Consider the following 11,928-nt stretch of genomic DNA (forward strand, 5'->3'; position numbering starts at 1 on the left):
GAAGAAAAAATTTTTTCACCAATTGAGAATCAATTATAATTGACTATTAATAAACAAAAAGAAATATTGGGTAGTCGAAAAAATCTTTTCGTATTTTGTCAATAGATGTCGTTGCAGTCGTGTAACTCCTGTGCTACCATTCACATTACTCTCATATCATATAGTGTTGGAAAGGTTAGATTTCAAGCTTCGTTTAACCAAAAAAATATAGTTGAAAAGAAGTTACAGCTGTTCAAAAATGAGTGAAAATAATGAAGAAATTCACTATATTTTGAAAGTTTTGTATAAAAAAGCGAAGAATGCCACGCAGGCTACCAATAAAATTTGTAAGGTTTACGGAGACGATGCCGTATCAGTTCGTATATGTAGAACACAATAGTTTGTTCGGTTTGGGAAGAAAAGGATGTGTTTAAAATTTCAGATTCCTATCTAAAACACTGAGGGACCTGGTTTCGTATATACGTCGGATACACCGACATGGCCAAATTGACTCAACTCGTCACGCAGATTTCTTATATATTCATTTTATAGGTTCTTAGAAATATTTTGGGTGTTACAAATTACATGAAATTGTTTTAAATCTGCTAAAAACCTCAGAAAGATCGACATTTCAAGCCACTTGGCAGCACATGCGTGTTTTGTGCGGCTACAAATTAAGCAACTGACACAATATGTACAACTTATTGTTGAATTTGAAAATGTAATTGAATAAATATGTTTTGCCAAGCAACCAAGCAACGAACCAATTTCATATGAACGAACAGGTACATAATAATCGTTCATATCTATGCATCTGAAAAGTCTTTTATGTCAGTCAAAAGTCGCTTATACGCCATGTTGACTGACATCACCTTCAAAAGGAAACAACAAGACATGTCTATAAGTACAGCTATAACAGGTGCATGTTACAAAAATGTCATACATACACAAATGTCGGTCTCTGGTGGCAAGGAAAGCATATATAAACACACATATATATAGATATGTAACAGATATAATTTATATATAATATAAAAAGGCAAACTAATGATGACAAGTTGTAATATTGTACATAGTTAAAATTACATACTGTAAGCAGGTGCATGCAACACTAAGCAGAATAAAAAATATTACACACATAAACACAGGCATAAAAGGCAGCTAAAACCTACAAGCCTGCATACTATGCACTGAGGTTAAAAAAAAATGAAGTGAAAAAGTAATCATAAGCATTGAAATTATGTCACAAGTGGAAACTCGTTCAAGTCAACCAAAAATATGCATTTGCTGTGTAATTGCGATTTGCTAAACTGGAGTGTAACCGTCTCACTTAAGTGCAAGCAAACAACAACAGTAAAAATGCAACACTATGTTGTGAAAATGGGAATGTAGGAAGGAAATTAAAAAATGCACAAATTAAAATTACACAAAAGTGACAATATTTTTGTTAACAGTTTTAATGTAAGTGGCGCAGCAATGTTGCAAGTAGGTTTATTTTATGAAATATATAGTAATAAAGATATATATAAATAAAATGAAATATGGCGCAAAACGGTGAACCAACTGTTGTAGCTGCTGCAACAAGTGCATGAACGCATGAAGTTGTTAATATGTAATACTCATGTCAAACACATACAGCACATACTCGTACTAGTAAGCAAGTATGTATGTGTGCACATCGGTAATATGCGTTGCTTAAGCTTTGCTGATGTCAGCGACTAGACAGGATTGCTAGCTTCTGCTTGTCACAAGCCATTTAAGACGCTAATTGAGACACGTGAACTTTTTCTGGTTAGACTTGTATATTTTATATGTATAAGTATGTGTGAAGAAACATATGAGTTCGTGTGTGTATTAATATATGCAACTGTCTGGAGTGTTTGCGCCAAAGTTTAGTAGCTAAGATACTATTAGGAGAATAGATATTAATACAATGATAAGAAAACAAACTACGGCACTGAATAGCAAATATATTAGAAATATAGCGAAAAGCTAGCGATCATTAGATTTGAGAAGAAAATATTGAAGAACGAGGTTAAAGAACTTTCAATGCAGTATTCTTTGATCCATGATTCTTTCAGTTGCAATATATATGAGTTTTATGGAAGGTTTTAGCATTGGTATAAACAGTTTTTCAAAATCTTTGAGTTGAGCTGTTGTCAGGGTTGCCACATAAGTGGGAATCAAACTTTAATTAAAGTAATAATCGTCAATATGAATTCTAAAATGCTATAGAAAATATTATATAATAATATTTGATATCAAAGCAACCTAAATTAGGGTTGCCATTGTCATCAGGCGTAAAAAACACAATTTATTTGAAGTTGGTTTGCAAGTTATATATATAAATATTCATCTAAATAGAGTTGCCACATTATTCAAATACTAAAAATAATTCAGTGTGTTCAATATTTGAAGGCAATACTTGGTAAGAACAGTTTTCGAAGAATGGTCAAAAATACGGTTGCCAACGCTTAAGTTTATAAAATTATTGAGGGATAACATGGGCTTACGGGTTTCAAAAAACGATTTTTTTAATGTCCTCTAAAATATTGTTATAAATTTTCAAGTTGATCCCAGTATTAGTTTCGGAGATACAGCCTTGAGAACTTGTTCGCTTGAGGCTAGCTACGCTAAGTGCCCCATCGTTAAACGCATTTTTCTCGAAACCGTGCTTTTGAAGTCGGTTGGCAAGATTTCTCGAGTACTACTCAACTGATCTTCATGAAATTTTTCACAGATCTTTGAGATATAATTCTTAAAAAACTTGGGGAAGGATTTTTTTCAATTACAAATATTTGAAGAAAAAATGTCTGCAAAACTCCAATTTTCAGTTTTTTTTTCCTTTGTCCGAGTTCTAAGTTAGAGTTTTAACTAAAACACGTATTATTTTCGCTTCAGATGATCTTTCTCCGAGGGGTTACTGGAAATGGCGTTGCCATGGCCGAGTTTAAAATATTTTTTTCCAAAAATTTAAGAATTTCTTTGTTAATAGTGTATGTTTGAAACAATAAAAAATTCCATTAAGATATTTCATATTTTATATGAGAAAGAGTTAGTGAAAAAAGGCTGTTTTTTATCAGAGGAAACCCATGTAACCGCTTAAACAAAAACTTGTATATAAAAATATTGGAAAGAAGATACCTGGAAGCTAGTGGTTAAGAAAAAATTAACTTTTCTTAAAATATTGCACATATATGTAGACTTAAATAAAATTTCCAAAGTCAACTGGATAATCAGAAATCACTATATTACGCATATAGAGGGGTAGGATTATTTCGAATCCACATATTATTGTTATCAGAAAAATAGGCTTTGTAAGTATCTTTAAGATAATTCAAAGGCTCAGGCATATATATGATATAAAGTCTTCCAGAAGTATGAAAATCATTATAATATGAATATGAGGGTTATGAGAAGAATACATATATCCCATTATAATAATTTTCTGTAAAAGGATAGACTGTTATCACAGAAAGTTGGTTTCTAAATTTCCGTAAGATGCCTCTAATACTAAGCTATCAATCAGTTGGACGCTTTTTGACACAAGTTCAGACAATTTTCATAGAAAGTTGGCATTACTTATACATATAGTGTGGGTATATAATATATTCTTTCGACAAAAATACATAGTACATGAAAGATGAGTAAATTTAATTTTTTTTAAACACAGTGACAGTGTTCCACATTACTGTCATCAATTATTTCCACCAGCAATCAAGTGAAGACGGACAAGTAAATGTTGTTCGTCAATCAGCAGACACATTTTCTTTGCGCCATTTTTGCACAATGCAACAGCAACGGCATTCAACTAATGCAAAAGTGTTAATTTTTTTGTGGCCATCTATGTATTGCCATTTCAAGCGCTCATCACTTTAACATGTTATTATTGTTTTTGTAGTTGCCGTACGCACACAAAGCTTTTTTGTTGTGACACATCTTCTTCTCAGCTCAAGTGGCACATAACTCACACACATAGTTAAACAGTGGCACTCGTTGAATTGTAGCATATTTGCAACTGTTGTTTTTGCAATACTTAATTTTTTCAAGTCTTGTTGTTCTTATCGTCTTTGTTTTGTTATTCTTCTGCTATTTGTTGTGTTTGGTGTTTTCGTAGCACGACAGTGGCAATCGCCAACATTCGGTGTAGCGGCGGTTGCTGTTGCATTGCTGCAAATATACTTCAAATGGCAACATGCCGTCTAGTTTGTTTTTTCTGGTAATCTGGTTATCTGGCAATCAACTGCTGTATTATTTTTAGCTGATTTGTTTTTGTTACATTTATGTTTATAACAACTGACCGGCATTTGTCAATGTCTGCGACGGAGTTGCGTCGCATTGCTTCGTAAGCCAGTTTGTCTGCTGGCTGCTGTTGTTGCCACTTGCCGCAATCGATTTGCAAACATGTGTGTGGAGTTCAGATGTTGTTGTTTATACATATGTATGCGTGTTTATTTTGTAATTATATTTTTTGCTCGGCATTTTTATGAGGCTGCATGGGATATTCGTTCGATTTTTATTGGAATTTTTCGTTTTCGATTTTGCTTTGTTTAGAATTTGAGTTTTGTTTTGATTCTGGCATTTTTCAGTTGAACTTGTGTGCTTGTTTCTCAAAATCATCGACATTTACTAATTAAGATTTTGTGTATGGATGCCATATTGTATTTTCGTTGCAACTGGCGGGATTGCTTTTGATTTGGATTGAGTGTATTTCTTCGTATTATGTATTTTTAAGTGTTTGTGGGTAAGTAAATAATTTAATAAAGTTTCAGTTGCAAATGCATCTTTACAAAAGAAAAAGTGCTGTTAGATGACAGGGTCAATGCGCATTATTTCGGCGAAAAATGCTTTAATATTTAAATACCTTTTGATCTTAAGGGTTGCAATACCTATAGAAACTGAATTCATAAACATTTTTTTATATTGACTTAAATATTTTTTATGCTGATAGGAAGTTTGTTCTCCATATGTCAATTAGTGCTTGTTTATCTAACTAAAGTTTTGTTAGGAGATCACCGTTGAAATTTTGTATATACATATGTTAATGGAATCTTGACTACGGAATCATCGAAAATATTGCTGTATTATTTTTGGGAATGTATTTTACCATGAACACAAGTAATTTATTTGATGGGCGCCAACTAATGAGTGAAGATCGTGCGGCCATAGAAAGTTTGCCTTATGCGACTAGTCCATCCAACTCTGGTAACGCAACTAACTAAATTAAAGAAATGTGTGGTCATCCGAGAGATAGCAGTTGGCCTTAGAATTCCTTATAGATCGTCTCAATAACTCTTTTCGATTTGTTAATATTAGATTCGTATCAAAAGATCTGAATCTTTGCTTACACCAAGTGTATAGAAATTTCGTTTAAGCGTTGGCAAGCTAATATTGGTTAATGAAACCATCTACGTATGACAAATTATTGAATCAAAATATTGTAAATTTATATTTTTTTATCAATCTGACTAAAATTTGATCAGATGTATGAATGAGCGGAGGCTTACACTAAGTCTATAGCAATTTGGTTAAAGCGTTGGCAAGCTAATATTGGCTATCTTTGAGAAATATTTGAATTAAAATAATAAAAAATTACATTTATGTCAGTCCGGTTCAAATTTGATCAGCTTTAATTTAAAAAATTATTGCACAGCCATAAAGCTCATTTGGTGTCCTATATTGAAGAATATTTTGGCAGAATTGTGATAAAGAAAAAGAATAGATATTAGAACACAAATTAATTGAAATATTATCATACTGCTATTCAGAAAAGTACATATCATCACGTAAAGTGCAAAACAACGTATCATCAAAAAATCGAAATAGGGTTTTTTATTGTCTACGATTCACTACATCATATTACAAATATGTATGCAACATACAATTTTCAGCTTCCACTGTCAGATATAACCAATATTTAACCATTTTATAACCAATATATAACTACTTTATAACCAAAACTCAAATTTTGCCTCAATATGAGTGGTTTTTTATCTCGCTTTTCCTTCGCCTGTAAACTTATGAAAAGGGGTGTTACGTTATTTTGAATTTCAGGTGGTGTTATATGTATGTGTATATTCTTTTTAGAACTTCTCATTAAAATAATCTTTCGAAAATACTTAAAGTTATTTTTTTTTAAGGTGTGCCCTCTAAGTGTATATAGCATTTATTTTTAATTTTTTTTATGCCAGAAATCAGATCTTGGATTATTTTGAATTTGAAAAAAATAGTAAAAGTACTATAATAATGGTGAATACCAAAGTTGGTATATTAGCATACAGGTAAAGAGAAAAAAGTTTTTAAACATCCTTCTTTTAAGATTTTTAACAAATATTATAAAATAAATTAAAAAGATGTGCTAGCATAAAATCGTTTAAACTTTCACAGATTATGATAAATCGCTCCTCCATATGTAGGGGAGGGTACTAAATATAACTATACCGTACTTAAGGTCGCCGTGCAATCCTCGTCTATTTATCTTACATATATAAATGTAGGCGCATATGCATCATTATCCTTTATGTAGACGTTTCAGCCTATGAAATCAATAACCCATGCTATATATGTATGTATATGTGTAATACATATAAAAGTTTTTTGCATACTATTTTCCTTTAACAATTCTAATAAAATAATGACCAGTTGCTGCTAATTAATAAGAAAAAACCAGCAGCGCTGAAATGCAGATTAATTGCATAAAAACACGCAATAAACAAACTATTACAGCTACATATGTATGTACATACATGCAAAACATATAAACAATGCAATGCATTAGTATGTGTGCGCGATTGAGCGCGCCGAACAACGAACTTTGCTGCACACCACACACTCAATACAAAAGACTCAAGCAACGAACTTCTTTAGACCAACTGCAATTGCCGCCGTCTAACACACACCAACACAATCACACAAAAAACTAATAACATTTCAGAAATAAAAACATGACTAAGACACAATATGCGCTGTTGTTTTGTGTGTACTGCAATTTCTCTCACATTGTCTGCTAAACTACGTAAGCGAGTAGTCGGTATTTATTTAACACCTCCCACAACTATGGCTCCACTACCAAAACAATGGCTTAGGCAACGAACTCATTGCGGCAGCGACTCAGCTAATGATTACATTAATTAAATTTACTTTCATTTTTTTGCAATTTACCAATACAAACAGCTGGTATACAGCGGCACCTGCAGCTTTGTTGTGTACAAACTGAGAGCTTGTCAAAACAGAAGCAGGCAATTATATGCTGATGAATAAGCTGAGATTAATGGCTACATGGCTGTTTTATCACTACGCTTATTATTGTTTTTATTGCAATATTTTTTTGAATAACATCTGCCCGCTGACATTGTTTGGTGTGAAAGAGAGATGCACGAAAATAATTCCAAATAACAGTGAAATCGGTGCAACATTGATGGAGCCGTCAAAAGTGACAGTGAATTTATTGCAGATGCTTAAGATTCATTTAGTGGCTATTGTATGCGGTGGCAATAACAATTTTTAACAGAAATTTTGACTTAAAACAAAAAATATCAAAATAAGTGTCAGCTGGCGTCAGCTGCAACACCTTCGTAGCGCTAATCTATTAAATGTCAAACTTAAATAAATAACAATAATATTGCAAATACAACAAAAATATTCAATTTATTTTCTTGCAGCTGCTTAACCGTTAAAGTGTGAAAGATGATTTCTGTTAGCTGTCATGGCATTGCCGGCGGCGTTGACCACGTTGACTTGTTGACGGCGGCGCATCTTTAACGCGCCGTGATTAATGAACGCATGATTAATGGTGAGCAGGTGGGCAGCGCTCAAGTGTTGCGCTTTGTCTTGTCTAACCCATTTTTCAATTAGCTTTTTGTTTGTTTGTGTGTTGTGTGTTTGTGAAATTAAAATCTAAATATTTAATTTTGATTTTCGTTAAAGACATTTGTGGCACGCGTTTTTGTGACTTTGAAATCACAGTTTATGCTTCGAAATTAGTAAATTTTCTTTATTATTTCAATGTCTATAAGTGCGTGCGTGACGCATGTGGAGGCATATGCTTAGGTTTTATAAAATTTTGTTTCATGTGTATGTTGGGCTCGGCCTTTTGCAGTTAATTAATGCTATTTTTTGCTCTACTATTTGAAATTAATAATGCCCAAAATCTCAAAAAAGTTGGTTATATGCACCTAATTTCAATTTCTGATATTAATTGAATTCTTCAAGCATTTCGAAGAACTGCTGGTGTTTATAGCAAAAAAAATAATAATATACATATATATTTTTTATTCCATTTCGAATTTAGTTTTAAATTTCACATTACTCATATAATTCGTAGATTTCATGTTTCTATAGTTCTACATTCAGTCTATCATTCTATACTCAACATTATAAATTTTTCATCTATGAAATCTCTGACCAAAAATTTTGAGATCTCCAATAAATTTTGATTCAAATAATTATTTTTCCCTAGTAAATTTTCAATTTGAACCTTTGAGTATGCATAAAAAAAGTCATTAGGTCTAACTGAGATTAGAAAGAGCCGAATGAGATTTAAGAATTGTTTATTTAGAATACGTCAAACATTTTTTACTTAATAATTTTTTCAACTGAATTTTTTTTTTTAAATAAAATTTAAATTTTTTAATCATATTAACAAATTAATATAATACCCTCCGATATTGTAACGAAGGAGGAAAAGGATAAAAGATTCTTTTTCGATGAAGTAAAATTTACTACAGCGGAGGCTATATTATAAAGTAAGTGTTATCAGGAGTAAGATTTAGTAAGATTATATTGATTACGACCATAGGTTAAGTTAAACTATTTTATTCATTTTGACAAAAAAAAAAAACACCCGGAAATCGTAATTAAATTCCCTTGTAAATGATATTTTGTTAATTTGGGAGGACTGTTCTTAATTAATATGCCAAATATGAGCGTGATCTGTCAAACGAGTTTGTTTACAACAGCTGCGTACGCCGGTACACCTTAGCAGTGCGTTGCGATTTTTACAACGGATAAAAATATCGAACAAATAATTTTACGAAAAAAGTATACTTCTAACCAAATTTCATTTAAGGAATCGTAGCGTATATTGGAAAAGAGTCACTGTTCAGAACCACAAGCTTATGACTGGCACAGGGCCCTCACAGTTGGTTGAGAGATCGTGGAAGGCATGTCTCTTGCTGGACCACCTTCAACGCCTTCAATTTATGAAAATTTCGATGAAGTGAAGGATCTGAAAATCGTTAAGTAAGTATTGGAGAGATGACAAAAGAGCTCAACATCTCTCGCTAGTGCGTTCGAATGATATTGGTGAGTATTTTGGGTATGAAACGCTCTCTTGCTCGTCTAGTGCCGATAAAAGTAATTTTTTTTTCAAAAGGAGTCGCGTAAACAGGTCTCTTTCGTCATACTTGATCATGTGAATTCCGATCTCACATTCATGGAGAGCATTGTAATTGCCGATGAGGCATTGGTTTATGAGTTTAACATGCAAACAAGTGAATAATCGGAATGGAGGGAAAAAAATGAGCCAAAGCAGAAAAAAAAACACGCCAAAACCGCTCAACAATTTCGATATTCGTGATTTGGTTCATCATAAATTTGTTCCGGAGGGACAGACGATAAATAAGGAGTTCTATTTGGCTGTAGTGAGGCGTTTGCGGGAGAAAATCAGTCGAAAATGTCCGAAGTTGTGGAAACACAGCCGAAGGTCATCTCAGAAAGTGCTTATGAAAAGTATTTCGAGGACCGAAGAAATCGTTGGCATAAGTGTATTTCGTCTGGTGGGGACTACTCAGAAGATTAAAATATAAAACTTAATGAATAATTAAATATTTGGTGTTTTATTGTCAATTTCCGGTTACTTTTTCGTAACAATGTATAACCATTATTTTATAAAAAGGAATTATGACGATAACGATTAAATAAAATATTATTCAAATTTATAGTAAATCCATACCAGCATAGGTGGAGGGGTTACAAACTCGGTGAAAAATTTTAAATTTTTCAAGTAATCTTAATTTGTCATCTGGCCATGTCATTATTCAGACATATCTTTTTTTTAAAAAAACTTTGAAGCAAAGAGCTTGTAAAGCAATTCAATACGTCCAACGTAGTTAGAAAGAAAAATTGTCGCTATAAGGTGCAAAAAACATCAATAAACTTTGCTGCTGTTATAGAAAAGTTAAACCAGATTATAATAATGTCAAATCAAAGATTTATAATTTTTATTTGATCGCAGAAATGTGGGAATAAGGCTTATAGTATAAAGTGCGACTATGAACTTTAAAGTAATGTTTCTCACGTCGAAAGAGTAAGAGCTTCACAGGGCAACAGGTACTTTTACAAAATTATTTTTTGAGTTCCCAAACTGTCCTCTGATCATTAAAAATTGAACAGATAGTTCAGAGCGAGGAGAGGTTGAGATTGGATTGAAATAGTGTTATTAAATATTTGTTTCAAATAAATTTATTCAATTTAGAAAAAAAATTCCAAAAGTAGGGTTTCTATTGAAATCTTATCCATATCTGATTTATTGATAATAGCAGACTTATATGCGGGAGTAAGTAGACATACAGCAAATTGTTATAATATAAATACGGGAAAATGAAAATTGTTTGTAAGGCAAAGTGTTTTTTAAATCACCACAGTTAAAAACACAACTCTTGAAAAAATATTAAATGTGCGGCAACTCCATTTCCTCTACTTAAGTTTTTTATGCTTCTTAAAATTGTTTTCTTGGCAGCTTTCAATATATTTATGTGGTGAAAAAAATTATTATCTTTCACTTGTAAACAGAAAAGAGTTCATATTAACGTAGCTCTTGGCCTTGGGCGTTAAATTTCTTTGCTCTTGGTAACCACATAACTTTTGTCTTTTAACTTTATGATAATGCAACCATATAATTCTTTTGAAACTTATTAATATATGTATATCTTGATATCCTTGAGCACATTTCCGTTCATTTCCTTCACATATTGACACCTACCTTTGGCGCGCTGTCCGCTCACACGTACCGCCTGCACTGTTTGTATATCCGTGTTAAGTGCAATTAGCGCCAACAGAACAGCTGACACTTGTAATCCATTAAACAATTTCCACTTGACCGACATTTTCTTATACATCGTGAATATTTTTTGGCACAACACAATATTTTGCAGTTTTCTTTTCAATTCCAAACAAGAATTTTTTAGTGTTTAAAAAATTTATATTTTGCTTTTGAATTTATGCTCTTTTTTCTCGAACAAATAGTTTGTTGCGTACACTCACTTCAGAAGTAGCACAATTTTTGAAGCTAATTTAAGGTTCAGCGATATGGGCGATATCCAACCCTGTTACGACACACAAAAAAATATTTCAAATTAACTTTTTTATTAGTGAAAATTTTAACACATTTTTAAAGTATTTATTTTTTTCTTTATTGAAAAGCGCTGAATTTTGCACAAATTAGGCTTTTGTCAAAAGAAAAAATGTTGTAGTTGTTGCTTATTATTTGTTTCTTTTATTCCAATAATTTTTTTTTTTGTTTTTGATTTTGTGAAATTAGTTCGAGGATATCCGTTTCATTTGGCACTAATCGTTTTCTACTTCGCACCGCAATGCGCGCACATTTGTCCTACAAGAAAAAATCTGCCCCAAATTATTAGCAAAATTACAGTTAATTCACTGTGTCCAACCAACAGCTAATCCAGAGTACGAGATACACGCCCCGCGCTTAAGCACCAAACTGAGCTCCACTCGCCAAATGGACGAATATATAAAACCTTGCGAATGAACTGGCGAGCGACCATGCAGCGGCGTCTACGCTAGACGATAGACAAACAGCGAGTGTTAGCTATAGCTGCTAGAGCTGCAATTGCACTGCGACGCTGTATGTGTGCGCTGCGTCAGCGGCAACGTCTGCGCCACCTTCAAAGCGAGCGATAACATCGAGCTTCGTAAAGAATGCGCGTGCTT

At 32.7% G+C, this 11,928-nt stretch overlaps 1 protein-coding gene across 1 annotated transcript in view; it reads right to left on the reverse strand.

Annotated features, from left to right (window-relative positions):
• Nucleotides 1–11,714, reverse strand: part of LOC120771646 (laccase-1) — a 117,953-nt gene extending 106,239 nt beyond the window's left edge. The window contains exons 1-2 of the mRNA XM_040099757.1: nt 11,628–11,714; nt 10,961–11,303 (exon numbers count right to left, since the gene is read on the reverse strand). Coding sequence (XP_039955691.1) covers nt 10,961–11,096 — 136 coding nt within the window. The 5' untranslated portion in view covers nt 11,097–11,303; nt 11,628–11,714. The remainder of the gene's footprint in view (nt 1–10,960; nt 11,304–11,627) is intronic.
• Between the last annotated feature and the right edge of the window lie 214 nt (nt 11,715–11,928).

This window comes from Bactrocera tryoni, chromosome 3, assembly GCF_016617805.1.
Source record: "Bactrocera tryoni isolate S06 chromosome 3, CSIRO_BtryS06_freeze2, whole genome shotgun sequence".
Taxonomy (NCBI): domain Eukaryota; kingdom Metazoa; phylum Arthropoda; class Insecta; order Diptera; family Tephritidae; genus Bactrocera; species Bactrocera tryoni.